The sequence below is a fragment of the Numenius arquata genome, chromosome W, assembly GCF_964106895.1.
Source record: "Numenius arquata chromosome W, bNumArq3.hap1.1, whole genome shotgun sequence".
NCBI lineage: Eukaryota > Metazoa > Chordata > Aves > Charadriiformes > Scolopacidae > Numenius > Numenius arquata.
The window spans coordinates 12039258-12055602 of NC_133615.1; the positions used below are offsets into that span (position 1 = coordinate 12039258).

Here is a 16345-nt window from a genome sequence, read left to right on the forward strand (position 1 = left end):
CATACCCACCCACAAACAGACACAACCCAACAATCTCAGGCACTAGAGCATTCCCTGAAGTGCCACATCTACACGTTTCTTAAATACCTCCAGGGATGGTGACTCCACCACCTCCCTGGGCAGGCTGTTCCAGTGCCTGACCACTCTCTCAGGAAAGTAATTCTTCCTGATATCTAATCTAAACCTCCCCTGCCCCAACTTCAGACCATTTCCTCTGGTCCTGTCATTATTCCCTTGGGAGAAGAGGCCAACACCCACCTCTCTACAACCTCCTTTCAGGTAGTTGTAGAGGGCAATGAGGTCTCCCCTCAGCCTCCTCTTCTCCAAACTAAACATGCCCAGTTCCCTCAGCCTCTCCTCATATGACTTGTTCTCTAGACCCCTCACCAGCTTGGTGGCTCTCCTCTGGACACGCTCCAGCAGCTCAATGTCCTTCCTGTAGTGAGGGGCCCAGAACTGAACACAGCACTCGAGGTAAGGCTTCACCAGGGCCCAGTACAGAGGCACCATCACTTCCCTACTCCTGCTGGCCACGCTGTTCCTGATACAGGCCAGGATGCCGTTGGCCTTCTTGGCCACCTGGGCACACTGCCGACTCATGTTCAGCCGGCTGTCCACCAACATCCCCAGGTCCTTTTCTGCTGGGCAGCTTTCCAGCCACTCTTCCCCAAGCCTGTAGCGTTGCCTGGGGTTGTTGTGACCGAAATGCAGGACCCGGCACTTGGCCCTATTAAACCTCATCCCATTGGCCTTGGCCCAATGATCCAACCTGTCCAGGTCCCTCTGTAGAGCCTTCCGACCCTCAAGCAGATCAACACTCCCACCTAGTTTGGTGTCAACTGCAAACTTACTGAGGGTGCACTCAATCCCCTCATCCAGATCATCAATAAAGATATTAAACAAGACTGGCCCTAAAACTGAGCCCTGAGGGACACCACTGGTGACCAGCCGCCAACTGGATTTCACCCCATTATTCACAACTCTCTGGGCACGGCCATCCAGCCAGTTTTTTACCCAGTGAAGAGTACACTTGTCTATGCCATGATTCGCTAGCTTCTCCAGGAGAACGCTGTGGGGGATGGTGTCAAAGGCCTTACCAAAGTCCAGGTAGACAACGTCCACAGCCTTCCCTGCATCGAGAAGGCAGGTCACATGGTCATAGAAAGAGATCAAGTTGGTCAAGCAGGACCTCCCTTTCATAAACCCATGCTGGCTGGCCCTGATCCCTTGGCTGCCCTGCACTTGCCGTGAGAGCTCACTCAAGATGATCCTCTCCATGGTCTTTCCTGGTACCGAGGGTCAGACTGACAGGCCTATAGTTCCCCGGATCCTCCTTCCAGCCCTTCTTGTAGATGGGCATCACATTGGCCACCCTCCAGTCATCTGGTACCTCTCCTGTTGACCAGGATTGTTGATAGATAATGGAGGGAGGCTTGGTGAGCTCTCCCGCCAGCTCCCTGAGTACCCTTGGGTGAATCCCATCTGGCCCCATAGACTTATGCATGTCCAGGTGCATAAGCAAATCATCAACTACTTCCTCCTGGACTATGGGGGGGTTGTTCTGCTCTCCATCCTTATCTTCCAGCCCAGGAGGCTGAACACCCTGGGGGTAGCTGGTCCGACTATTGAAGATGGAGGCAAAGAAGGCATCAAGTATCTCAGCCTTCTCCTCATCCTTGGTCACAATGTTTCCCCCCTCATCCAGTAAGGGATGGAGATTCTTCCTGACTCTCTTTTTGTTGACGTATTTATAAAAACTTTTTTTGTTGTCCTTTATATTAATGGCCAGGTTGAGTTCCAGCTGGGCTTTTGCCTTCCTAATTTCTTCTCTATATAACCTAACAAGATCTCTGTACTCCTCCTGAGTTGCCTGTCCCTTCATCCAAAGGTGGTAAACCTTCCTTTTTTCCCCTAAGTCCCATCAAAAGCTCTTTGTTCAACTAGGCCAGCCATTTTCCCCGCCCTTTAATTTTGCGCCTCATGGGGACAGCCTGCTCCTGGGCCTTTAGGATTTCCTTCTTGAAGAACGTCCAGCCTTCCTGGAACCCTTTGCCCCGCAGGATTATCTCCCAAGGGACCCTCCCAACCAAGGTTCTGAACAGGCTAAAGTCCGCCCTCTGGAAGTCCAAGGTGGAGGTTTTGCTAACCCCCTTCCTTACCTCACTAAGAATTGAAAACTTGACCATTTCATGATCGCTAAGCCCAAGACGGCCTCCGACCTCCACATCTCCCACTAGTCCTTCTTTGTGAACAGCAGGTCTAGCGAGGCGCCTCCTCTGGTAGGCTCTCCTACCAGTTGTGTCAGGAAGTTATCTTCCATACACTCAAGGAACCTCCTAGCCTGCCTGCTCTCTGCTGTGTTAGATTTCCAGCAGATATCTGGAAGGTTGAAGTCCCCAACCAGAACAAGGGCTGGCGATTGCGAGACTTCAGCCAGCTGCTTATAGAATACTTCATCAGCCTCCTCGTCCTGGTTGGGTGGTCTATAGCAGACTCCCAGCACAAAATCCCCCTTGTTAGCCTTCCCCTTCATCCTTACCAATAAACACTCAACTTTATCATCACTGGAATCTAGCTCTATACAATCAAAACACTCCCTAACATACAGAGCCACACCCTCGCCTCTCCTTCCTTGCCTATTTCTTCTGAAGAGCTTATAGCCATCCATCACAGCATTCCAGTCGTGACCGTCATCCCACCACATTTCTGTGATGGCGACTACGTCATAGCTGTCCTGCTGCACCATGGCTTCCAGCTCATCCTGTTTGTTGCCCATGCTACATGCATTAGCGTAGATGCACTTGAGCTGGGCTCCCGATTTCACCCCCATCCTTGGCCCTTTACCCCCGGGCTCATTACCGGTGGGCCTGGTTTTATCCCCTTCCCCCTTCACTTCTAGTTTAAAGCTCTGTCCATGAGCCTTGCTAACTCCTGGCCTAGTACCCTTTTCCCCTTTCGGGATAGGGTTTTCCCATTGTTCACAAGCAGAAGTTTCTAAACGTCTATCCCTTTTCTCAGATGAAATGACAGAGCGAGAGTCCTCACTAACCCAGCATCCTTCAAGCCTTGGCGTGCTTCCCTTGGGTTTAATCCTGACAGGCCCAGTTAGTTCCCCATCCCCCCTCATATCTAGTTTAAAGCCCTACCAATGAGCCCGGCTAAATCCTGCCCCAAAATTCTTTTCCTCCTCTGGGACAGGTGCATCCCACCTGCCCCCAGCAGGCCAGGCGTCTCGTATAGCTGCCTATGCTCAAAAAACCCAAAGCCCTGCCGATAACACCAGTCCCAGAGCCACGAGTTGACCTGTTGCCTCTTCCTATTAATTTCCTCATTTGTGGTTGCCACTGAAAGGATAGAGGAGAACACAACTTGCGTTCCTGATCCCTTAAGCAGCCGTCCCAAGGCTCTAAAATCTCTTTTAATTGATTTTGGCCTCCTTCTACCCACTTCCTCACTACCCACCTGAAATACTAACAGGGGGTAATAATCAGAGGGGTTTACCAGGGCAGGAAGTTTGTCCAACACGTCCCTAACCCGTGCCCCAGGGAGGCAGCAGACCTCCCTGTGAAGTGGGTCAGGGCGGCATATTGGTCCCTCTGCCCCCCTCAGTAGAGAGTCACCCACAACAATGACCCGTCTGCTTTTCCTTTTGGAGCTAGCAGTGATGCCGGGTCTATGGTGACTTGTTCTTTCTGACTTCTCCAGCCTGGGTGTACCATCCTCCTCTCCAACAGCCAGTTCCTCCTGCAGGACTCCATACCTGTTCTGCAAGGCTAACTGGGAAGGTGGGAGGGGCCGGGAGGGGACTCACCTGCTTCCCTGAGCAGGGACCTGTTTCCATTCCCCCCCTTCTCTGAGATCTCCTCCAATTGCTTGGTGACAAGAGGGGAGGGGGTTCTCTGATTTATGTGAGGCCTCAACCTGTTCCCTTACTCTCAGGGAGCGGGCCCACCAGTCAATCTCTCTCTCTCACACTCCCTGATACTCCTCAACCTCTCCACTTCATCCTTCAGTTCAGCCACCAGGCTGAGCAGATCATTCACCTGTTCACATCTGACACAGGTGTTGTCCCCACTACCCTCCATCGCAAGTGCCAGGCCCCAGCACTCTCTGCAGCCAGAGGCCTGGACGCCCACGTTTGCGTGGGGCCTCTGTCTGGGTGCCCACAGCTTTTCTAACAACAGTCTTCGACCGGGTAGCAACCATGGCTGGATCTCTACCAGCAACTGACACCTTGCGACTCGAGGGTCAAATCTACCAGATCTAAAACATAATGCTAAATTATGTTTTACTGTTTGAAAAAAACCTTGACAATTCTATTGCAACCTCCATCAAATATTCCAAGAGTTTTCTACAAACAGCTTTTGAGCTTTTCAAATGCCTATAAATCTGGTAAGTGCTTAAGCTTCTAATGACTCCACCACTTACAATAAAACAATTAGAATGATTCCTCTTTAGATACAATCCACACCATTTGCACTTGTTCAACCCATTCCCTAACCAAAGCAGGAACTATCTATCATATTCTCTGTAGATAGCAATGCATCCACCACAAAAACATCTTACGAAGATGTATGGATATTTTTTATGGATAGGATATGACCCTTTAAAATTCTAACCTAATAAATACGTTTTGTGAATTACAGTGCAAGTATTTGGCTAATGACAGTAAAAAACTACTACTCTTTATAATGTGACAATCCATTATCATTTGATACTTTTCAGATCCAATGTGCTGAATTTGCAAAAGGAAATGTTTTTCTTCCTGCATATGACCTTGCAAATTCAAACTGGCAGTCAAATCACATTATGCTTTCAAAAAACTCTCAGTTGGGACTGCATTAGTAGTTCTGTGGATGTCCCTCAAATCATAACAGAACCCAAAACTCTCTAAAAATATCTCTGCAGAGCCAATACAGTCAATATGTAGACGTAGTGCTTAGTGATATGGTTTAGTGATGGTTTTTGTCAGTGTTAGGTTGATGGTTGGACTAGATGATCTGAAAAGTCCTTTCCAACCTAGGCAATTCTATGATTCTGTGACCACTATATTTTGGAGACACTTTCATTCAGATTAGGTACAGAACAGTCTTGAAGAGATGTTGCCAATTCAGTATCACATTCTTCATAAGAGTAATCATTCTATTCCCCCTGCCTGAGTAAAGTCTGAAGAGATAATTTCATCCCTTGAACAAAATGCAATTTAGCAATTGTATTCTTCATTTTCTGTCCTATGGGATATAACTGAGAGTTGTTAAAAAACAGTAATTCCTTCTAACATAGACAGCTGTCTGAGTAAAAAAAATCCTTTTAGATTTTATATTAAAGAATACTTTAATTTAAATTAACAAATTTAAAACAACAAAGAACAGTGAACTATTTTGTTGTCATGGGGGAAGGAGAGGGCTGTTTGTTTAGCTGACTAGGGTTTTTATTTTTGGTCAGGTTGGGGGTTTCTTTTGAGATTTCCAGAGAAAACATTAGTGACAAGTCATAATGACCTATGGTGTTTTTACAGCAAGCTCAATCTCTGTGGGCCCTTAGGTTTTACTATCACTACATCAAAGAGAAAGGATTTTGATACACATTTCTTCTCAGCCTCCTGTTCAAGGGATTTCCTTTGGTCTGCAGGTAAGAAAACCATAGTGTTTTCAGTACCAAAATTAAATGTCTGATTTCCCAAGTACAATTAACTATCTATCTCTAAAGCATGAACTAGCTCTCAACAGAGGCAAAGCTGCCACATTTCTTTGAAGTCATTTATAGAGTTTTCAATCCTCATCCTCCGTACATGCAGTTAATGGTTGTTGTCATCACAGGCCTGAGAGGAGATTCACACAACAGTGAGAAGAATCTGCGATACCTGTGTTTTCTCTTTCTCCAGAGGCAACTCACAATACAACCCAGCTTCAAATATCTCTTAAGTCACTTTTCTATCCATAACAAAATTTGCTATGCAAGCCCTATGCATTAAACAATAAAACAGAGCTTGTGTGAATAAAAACATTAAGTATAAAAAGGTCCAAAGGACAGAACTGGATTCAAAATGCTGTATGATTTACCTGTACCATTTCCATAGTTTGTAAGTACACAGGATATAGTAGGTTCTCAAAACATAAGGTTTGCATCACTGCTCTAAATCACTGACATGGTAATACAACAAGCGTCACAGTTTAGCTGAAGGATTCTAATTTGCAGGAATACCTTTTGAAAACCAATCACTTCAAAGAAATGAATAATACCAATGCAATTTTTTTTTTTATTGAGACAAGTCCAGTAATTAAAATATTTCTTCCTCCCTAAATTTAGTTTTCCAAACCTTACATAGTATCTTATATGCTTACTTCCAAATACAGACAATGAGAACCAGACCAAAACTTCTGTATGTCTATGTATACGCCTTATGAACAGGTGTAAATTTGAATTTAACAGTACTTATGTTAGAAAATTCAGCTTTTCACATGGTAAAGGAATTGTTCTCATTTCATTCCCACAGGCTTTACTAGACTCTTAGGAAGAGAATTATCTTTTACAGATTATGTCTTAATTAAAATGCATAAAAAGCACCTGACATCAGTCTTCTGATGCTTTCAAGTTGTGCTGTCAGCAGCAGCTCTTCACATTTCAAGGTCTCAAACTGCACTTCATATAACTGAAGCTGCAGGTCATAATAATCAGCTTCTAACTGGTCCAAATGGGCTATGGCTTCCACACCACCTTTCAGACTCTGCATCTACGTGGAAAGAAAAAAAAAATAAACACACAACTCCAGGATAATAAGGAGAACAAAACCACAGACTTTACAATTACAGGTAGATAGAGTCTGGTACACTAAATATAACATGTTAAAATTGAACACATCAAGAGAACAAGGTTTTGATCAGCGACATACTTTAAGACATCTTTAATACTTGACATTTTTTCCGCATGGCAATAAAAAAAATTCATGGCATTGGATTACTCTTTGTGATTGTCAAAGTGACAAGTCATATAGTGAGTAACATGAAACATCCCTACTGCTCTTTTACTCTACAACTTGATTCTCTGTAGATACATAATTAAATTACTATTTTCTTATCTTCAATAAAAAAAATCTAAAAGCTGTTTTGCTAATGACATCTAGAAAACTACAGTTAAAACTGTGTGGGAAAGTACCAGAAGATTGGCGAGGAGGACTGTAAACACGCTCAAGCAACTTGCATGTGGGGTGCTGGAAAACACATCTATCACACTAATTGTTGCTTAGTTTTGTGTGCTCAACAAGTAGGACATCTGCACTTAGATAACACAGGCCTGGGATGGACTCAGGGGCACCTTATCGAACACGCCTGAGATTCCTGCCCTGCTGTTGAAGAGATCAAAGCACAGCGGAAAACTCTGCCTGCCAGAATCCTTGAAATACAGGCCCGAACAGCAAGCCAACTGCATCCTGGGCTGTGTCAAAAGAAGTGTGGCCAGCAGGTCGAAGGAGGTGATTCTGCCCCTCTACTCTGCTCTCATAGACCCCACCTGGAGTACTGTGTCCAGCTCTGGAGTCCTTAACACAGGAAGGACATAGACCTCTTGGAACAGGTCCAGTGGAGGGCCACGAAGATGACCAGAGAGCAACCTGGTTGAGGGGAACTCAATGACCTTTAAGGTCCCTTCCAACTCTAACCATTCTGTGAATCATAGAATCATAATCAGATAACATCATTCCTTCTTGCATCAGTACTGAACAGCAACATGCACTGCTCTTATTGACAATATTTATTCCCTTTACTATAATTCTGGAGAGCAATTTTGTATTATCTCAGCCTTCATTTTATTTGTTGAAACAACTTCAAATCCTCTTGTAAAATAGACCCCATTCCTGGCATCATTGTGATAGCCCTCCTTGCAACTGCTCCAGTTAGTTCTAATCTTTCTTTGGTGATCATAAACGCATTGAAGAAAGGTATTGAAGAAATCTCACAGGTCCATGTGCAGTGACACTGACACCTCTCCTTTTGCTGGAAATACCTGATTTGACAGACTGGAGAGCATCTGCTGCTGTACCACCCTGTTGTATTGGTGGCTCAATCACGTTGCTACCAAGTTATAAGACTACGGTCATTCTCATGTGCTGTCATTTACAAAGTAATTCATGGTAAAAAAAATGTAATACTCTTCCCTAGCAATAGATGTTAATAGATATTACTAAATTTTCTATTATCCAGTCTTTTAAATAATCTGTTATTGTTCAAATAGAATACAAAGTCATCTTTCAATCCACCTCATGAATCCTGACTGTTCTCTAATTCAAATACTCGTTTTCATTCATCACTGTTGCTGTCTGAGAAATCTCAGAAGGGATTAGAATTCAGAAAAAAGCTCATGTCTTTAAGTGTGAATACAGTACCTCATCCTCAAAATCAACTGAAAATAATTTTAAAGAATTTCTAAATAATTTTATGGGAGACTAGGAGAACTCTGACCACTGATAAAAGGCAGGCTCTCACTCATATCTAGCAACTTGTGGAACAGAAGTATTCCTCCAACCAATTAAGTATCAGGAGTCAATTATAGTCAGACTAAGATACTACAGGATACAATATTATAAAAAAATGAGGTTAAGACGATCACTCACAATTAGTATCCTGGGCAATCAGAAAAATTTCAGACACTAAAAGAAACATCTGTGCCAGGGTGGTGAGACACTGGAACAGGTTTCCCAGAGAGGTTGTGGCTGCCCCATCCCTGGAAGTGTTAAAAGGCAGGTTGGATGGAGCTTTGAGCAACCTGGTCTAGTGGGAGGTGTCCCTGCCCATGGCAGGGGGGTTGGAACTAGATGATCCCTTCCAACCTAAATCATTCTATGATTCTATGATCTTCCCCCATGAAAAGGGTGTACCACTATTTTTAGAAACTCTTTTATTGCCCAAGACTAAGTGTTCAAAAATCCATGGACAACCTGCTAAACACCAAGAGTATTCTCAAACAGTCAGATCTGGTCTTGTCTCTGAATTTTCATTCTTTCAGTCTATTAATTCTCAATTCAAACTCTTACTGATAAATTAGTTTCTTGAGCATTTTAATATTTTTAAAGGAATATCCTGTTTTTATCCTCTATGCCTAGAAAAAAAGTAGCTAAATGGTTTGCCCAAGAAGGTATTTCAGTTCTGATTTTCTAACACTGCAGTGACCATGAATATCTGAATATCTTTTTCTTAGCAAATGGGAACCAAACGTCAGTGATGCACAGAAACCTTCAAACAAAAAAAAATCTTCAAATGGTGGGATTTGCCCTCTGTAATACTCTTTAAATTAGATTACCCTGTCATTCACTGGGAAAAACAGTATAAAAATAAATTATACTCTAATAATGTTATTGTCGTGGTTTGGCCTCAGACGGCAATAAAGAACCAGGTGGCCGCTTGCTCAGACCAGACCCCCCACCGCCACCACGGCTGCGAGGGGAGAATGGGAAGAAAAAAGGCAAAATTGTGGGTTGGGACAAAGGCAGTTTAACAGAACAGCAAAGGGAACAAGAAACAACAATAACACTGAGAGAGGAACATACAACCACGAGTATGATACCACCACTTGCGGACTGGACCCCAGACGCCCCAGCCCGCTCTGCTCCCCTGGGGGGGACTTCCCATGTCCCTCCCCTTCCGTGTCCCTCCCCTTCCCTGGCTAGCTTCTGGGCATGGCTCACATGGGATGGAATACCTGTGTCCCTGCTAGGTCCTGGGGAGAATTAACCCTATCCCCGCCAGACCCAGGACATCATCCACCCCTTATTCCATACCATTCCATGCCATGCCCAGATCCTACAGTTTCCAATTAAATACTATCAGATTCCCTGGACATATATATATATATGTACATATATATCCATACAGGTATAATGTCCTTAGTCTGTGGGCCATCACTCTAAAATGTCCGTTGAGTTCATTTAGTCCATGACTTCGAGCTCCATCTGTTAGAACAGTCCCTCAGGGCATGCAAGATGGTGTGTGTGGAGCTGGACTGTCGCATGCTGTATTTTTGGGGCTTGTGGCTGATGTATCCGGTGCAGCTCATGCCCATGGTCCATGGGTTGAAGATGTCGATCTCAATGAAGTTGCTGGACACCAGCTGCTGAGGTTAGTTCTGATCCCTTCACAGCTGCACTTCACTCGGTTTTTCATCAGAGTCCATCTGTCATTAGTTTGGGTGATTCTTACTATAGTACAACCAATAGCAGTTACAGAAATGAGATGTACAGCGGCAGGGTCATTTAGCAATTAACATCATACAGTTTCATTCATTGGCTATTCTCACCAAAAATCAGGTCCCCGAGAGGTACACATCGAATTTCCCCATCCTTCCGCACCACCCACCAAGTGCACCCAGGTCCTTGAGCAAAGGCAATCCCACGGACGGGTTTGCCCTTGCCTGAGGCAGAACTAACCCAGATGGTCTTCCCTGACATATTCTTCATGTGCATTACGGGGACTTTATCTCCTTCCACAGTACGTGGAGGTTTTGACTGGGCAGGGCCAGCTCGATTGGTAGACACCCTGGTGTTAACGAGCCAGGTAGCCTTTAAAACATTGGGATACACGTTTAGCAAAGTCCCACCACCCATTGCTCTCAGTGCAGTTTTTAACAGTCCATTGTACCGTTCTATCTTCCCAGAGGCTGGTGCGTGATAGGGATGTGATAGACCCATTCAATACCGTGCTCTTTGGCCCAGGTGTCAATGAGGCTGTTCCGGAAATGAGTTCCATTGTCCGACTCAATTCTCTCTGGGGTGCCATGTCACCACAGGACTTGTTTTTCAAGGCCCAGGATGGTGTTCTGGGCGGTGGCGTGGGGCACAGGGTATGTTTCCAGCCATCCAGTGGTTGCTTCCACCATTGTGAGCACATGGCGCTTGCCTTGACAGGTTTGTGGGAGTGTGATACAATCGATCTGCCAGGCCTCCCCATATTTGTATTTCAGCCATCGTCCTCCATACCAAAGAGGCTTTAATCGCTTGGCTTGCTTGATTGCAGCGCATGTCTCGCATTCATGGATGACCTGTGCAATAGTGTCCATGGTCAAATCCACTCCTTGATCACGAGCCCATCTATATGTGGCATCTCTTCCTTGATGGCCTGAGGAGTCATGGGCCTATCGAGCTATGAATAATTCACCCTTATGTTGCCAGTCCAGATCCACCTGAGCCACTTCAATCTTAGCAGTCCGATCCACCTGCTGGTTGTTCTGATGTTCCTCAGCGGCCTGGCTCTTGGTACATGGGCATCTACGTGATGTACTTTCACAACCAGATTCTCTATTTGGGCAGCAATATCTTGCCACAGTTCAGCAGCCCAGATGGGTTTGCCTCTGCGCTGCCAATTGCTCTGCTTCCACTGCCGTAACCACCCCCACAAGGCATTTGCCACCATCCATGAATCAGTGTAGAGATAAAGTACCGGCCATTTTTCCCGCTCCGCAATGTCCAAAGCCAGCTGAATTGCTTTCACCTCCGCAAACTGGCTCGATTCACCTTGTCCTTCAGTGGCTTCTGCAACTTCTCTTGTAGGACTCCACACGGCAGCCTTCCACTTTCGATGCTTTCCCACAATCCCACAGGACCCATCAGTGAACAGGGCATATCTCTTCTCATTTTCTGGTAGTTTATTATACGGTGGAGCCTCTTCCGCACGCATCACCTCCTCCTCTGGTGACATTCCAAAATCCTTGCCTTCTGGCCAGTCCATAATCACCTCTAGAATTCCTGGGCAACTGGGGTTTCCCATTCGAGTTCACTGTGTGATCAGTGCAATCCACTTACTCCATGTAGCATCCCTTGCATGATGTGTGGCAGGGACCCTTTCTCTGAACATCCAACCCAGCACCGGCAGCCGAGGTGCCAAGAGGAGCTGTGCTTCTGTACCAACCACTTCCGAAGCAGCTCGAACCCCTTCATATGCTGCCAGCATCTCCTTTTCTGTTGGAGTAGAGTGGGCTTCGGATCTTCTGTATCCCCGATTCCAAAACCCTAGGGGTCGACAGTGTGTCTCCCCTGGTGCTTTCTGCCAGAGGCTCCAAGTAGGGCCGTTCTCCCCAGCTGCGGTGTAGAGCACGTTTTTAACATCTTGTCCTGCCCGGACTGGCCCCAGAGCTACTGCATGGACTATTTCCTGTTTAATTTGTTCAAAAGCTTGTCGCTGCTCAGGACCCCATTTAAAATCGTTCTTCTTCCGGGTTACTTGGTACAGAGGGCTCACAATCAGACTGTAATCTGGGATATGCATCCTCCAGAAACCCACAATGCCCAGGAAAGCTTGTGCTTCCTTTTTACTAGTTGGTGGAGACATAGCTGCTATTTTATTGATCACGTCCATCAGGATCTGACGGCGTCCATCTTGCCATTTTATTCCTAAAAACTGGATCTCCTGTGCAGGTCCCTTGACCTTACTTCCTTTTATGGCAAAACCAGCTTTCAGAAGGATTTGAATTATTTTATTCCCCTTCTCAAAAACTTCTTCTGCTGTGTTGCCCCATACGATGATGTCGTCAATGTACTGCAGATGTTCCGGAGCTTCACCCTGTTCCAGTGCAGTCTGGATCAGTCCATGGCCAATGGTGGGGCTGTTTCCACCCCTGGGGCAGTCGATTCCAGGTGTACTGGACACTCTGCAAGTGAAAGCAAACTGTGACCTGCACTCTGCTGCCAGAGGGATTGAGAAAAATGCATTAGCGCTATCAATTGTGGCACACCACTTGGCTGCCTTGGACTCCAGTTCGTATTGAATTTCTATGTCCGGCATGGCAGCACTCAGCGGTGGTGTGACTTCATTCAGGCCACAATAGTCCACAGTCAGCCTCCACTCTCCATTAGATTTCTGCACTGGCCATATGGGACTGTTAAAGGGTGAGCGAGTCTTGCTGATCACTCCTTGAATCTCTAGTTGAGGAATCAGCTTATGGATGGGGATCAGAGAATCTCGGTTAGTTCGATACTGCCGCCGATGGACTGTTGTGGTAGGGATCGGCACCTGTTGTTCCTCGACCCTCAACAACCCCACAACAGAAGGATCCTCTGAGAGACCAGGCAAGGTAGACAACTGTTTAACTTCTTCCGCCTCCAAGGCAGCTATGCCAAAAGCCCACCGGTACCCTTTTGGGTCCTTAAAATACCCTCTCCTGAGATAATCTATACCAAGGATGCATGGAGCGTCTGGACCAGTCACAATGGGATGCTTTTGCCACTCATTCCCAGTTAGGCTCACTTCAGCTTCCAGTACAGTCAACTCTCAAGATCCCCCTGTCACTCCAGAAATACAAATGGGTTCTGTCCCTCTATAGCTTGATGGTATTAGGGTACACTGTGCGCCTGTGTCCACTAGAGCCTTATACTCCTGTGGGTCTGATGTGCCAGGCCATCAAATCCACACTGTCCAATAAATCCGGTTGACCCTTTCCCCCACCTGGCTGGAGGCAGGGCCCCTCTAATCCTGGTCATAGTATCCTTTATGCAGCTCCTGCAGAAATGACTTGGATGTTCCTTCAAGAGGATTGGAAGTAAGATTAGGCCTTCTCCTCTGTCTGGGGAACTGCGCACCGGAAACTGGGGCGGCACTTCTCCTGGAGAGATCCCCTTTTGTGGTTGTTCTTCCTTGCAACTCCTGTATCCGTGCCCATAGGATGGAAGTAGGTTGTCCATCCCACTTCCTCATGTCCTCTCCATGGTCACAAAGGCAGAACCACAGGGTGCCTCGTGGTGTGTACCCCCTGTATTCTCTCTCTTGAGTGGAGAAACATCTGCTCCTAACAGCTGAGATACTGGCTCGTACAGGTGGGGAGGACATATTCTCTTCAAGTTGCTGGACCTTCCGGGACAGTTTCTCCACAGCTGAGACGAGGGGAGAAGAGAGACTTTCTTCATATTGCCAAAGTCAGGCAGCCACCTCATCCACCGTTGGTCCCTCTTCGCCTTTCCATTCCATCACTGCCAGTGAGTTGGCATATGACGATGGGGCGCTCCGTACAAACTTCCGCCACATGGACCTTGTGCATTGGACCTCATCAGGATCTGTGGGTAACTGTGCATTGTCCAGGTCATAATAAATCATCTCCCGCATGGCTAATTCTCTCAGGAACTGGATACCTCTTTCCATGGTGGTCCACTTGCTCGGATGACATACATCATCTTCACTGAAGGGATACCTTTCCCTCATGCCTGACAGGAGTCGCCTCCAGAGGCTGAGGGCTTGTGTCTTTTTCCCAATCGCCTTGTCAATGCCCCCTTCTCTAGACAGAGATCCCAGCTGCCTGGCTTCCCTACCCTCCAATTCCAAGCTACTGGCTCTGTTATCACAGCACCGGAGCAGCCAGGTGACAATGTGCTCGCCCAGAAGTCAGCTGAAATCTTTTCGCATGTCCCGCAGCTCGCTCAGGGACAGGGATCGAGTGATTATCTCCGGTTCTGCCTCTTCCTCTTCTTCTCGTGATGACCCTGGATCATCATCATCCTTCACTGAGCTAACTGATTTCTTGGTGTATTTCTTCTTCTGGATAGGGTCAACTGATGCAGGCACGGGTTGGATTTCTGGTTCAGTTGCAATGCTTGTCACCAGGGTTGGAGTAACCACATTGTCTGCTGCAGGGGTTGGAGTAGCCGCAGTGCCTGTCACAGGGGTGGCAGTAGCCACACTGCCTGTCACCCTGGTTTCCATCTCTTCCTCCTGAGGATGCTGCACAACATTGAGCAATGCTTGGTAGATACTGTCCAGGGCCCAGCACAGCGCAGTGAGTTGTGCCTCTCTGGAATAGCCACAGCATTTTCCTTACAAATATTCTATCACTTTATCAGGGTCCTGTAATTGTTCAGGGGTGAAGTCCCAGACCATTGGAGGTGAAAAACTCCCTAGATACCTGCCCATGTTCTCCCACATGCCATGCCACCCATGACTCTCCAGCCTTGGGGCAGATCTCTGGGTGGGAGTCTTAAAAAGCTGCTTAACCCTAAACAAAAACTGAAACACATTCAGGAGACCTAGCAATAGGACCAAGCTGGTTTGCATGTCCCAAGAGTATTCAAAATTCTCAAAAACTGGCATACCTGGTGCAAAATAGAAAAGGGAGGTGAAAGAGCTGGGGAAAGTATCCCCCCCTGCTTCCCCCATAGACTCAGTGTGATTATTAATAAATTCCCCGAGGTATGGGCAGGACAGCAGTGCCAAATAAACGCCCCAACATAACCGTCTGAACAGTGATGCTATCATATCGTAAGTTGATATCACACAGGACAGCAAAATCATAATCCTGATCCCTCTCCCAGAGGTGATAAACAGCATCACGGGGAGTACATAGAGCATGTAAGAATTTACATGACACAGCCATGAGAACAAACGAAGCAACATTGTGCCCAGCAAATAATACAATAAATGCAGATAACAAATTTGTTTTAACACGCTCTGGTCAGATCTGTCGTTATCTCAACCCTCCGAGCGCCCCACGTTGGGCGCCAAAAAGGACTGTCGTGGTTTGGCCTCAGACGGCAACAAAGAACCAGGTGGCAGCCGCTCTCTCGGACCAGACCCCCCACCGCCACCACGGCTGTGAGGGGAGAATGGGAAGAAAAAGGCAAAACTCGTGGGTTGGGACAAAGGCAGTTTAACAGATCCTTCTGGACGCCATGCTTGGGCACATGGAGGACAGGGGGATGATTCAGGACAGCCAACATGGCTTTACTAGGGGCAAGTCCTGCCTGACTAACCTAGTGGCCTTCTATGATGAAGTGACTAGGTCAGTAGACAAGGGGCGACCTATGGATGTGATCTATCTGGACTTCTGTAAGGCCTTTGACACAGTTCCTCACAACATCCTGCTTGCCAAATTGGAGGGATATGGATTTGATGGGTGGACGGTTCGGTGGATAAGGAATTGGCTGAATGGTCGCACCCAGAGGGTGGTACTCAATGGCTTTAAGTCCAGATGGAGAACAGTGACTAGTGGTGTCCCTCAAGGGTCCGTCCTGGGACCAGTACTGTTTAACATTTTTATCAAAGACATAGACAGAGGGATTGAGAGCACCATCAGCAAGTTTGCAGATGACACCAAGCTGTGTGGTGTTGTCGATACACCAGAGGGATGGGATGTCATTCAGAGGGACCTGGACAGGCTGGAGAGGTGGGCCCAGATGAACCTCATGAGGTTCAACAAAAGCAAGTGCAGGATTCTGCACCTGGGAAGAAACAATCCTCAGTATAAATACAGACTGGGGGATGAGGTATTAGAAAGCAGCCCTGAGGAAAGGGACTTGGGGGTGCTGATGGACGAGAAGCTGGACATGAGCAGGCAATGTGCTCTCGCAGCCCAAAAGGCCAATCACATCCTGGGCTGC

At 46.7% G+C, this 16345-nt stretch overlaps 1 protein-coding gene across 1 annotated transcript in view; it reads right to left on the bottom strand.

The window, feature by feature from the left end:
* The window catches only part of LOC141476793 (junction-mediating and -regulatory protein-like), a 221418-nt gene that overhangs the window by 35501 nt on the left and 169572 nt on the right, over positions 1-16345 (bottom strand). The window contains exon 5 of the mRNA XM_074165595.1: positions 6568-6733. Within this exon, the coding sequence (XP_074021696.1) occupies positions 6568-6733 (166 nt within the window). The remainder of the gene's footprint in view (positions 1-6567; positions 6734-16345) is intronic.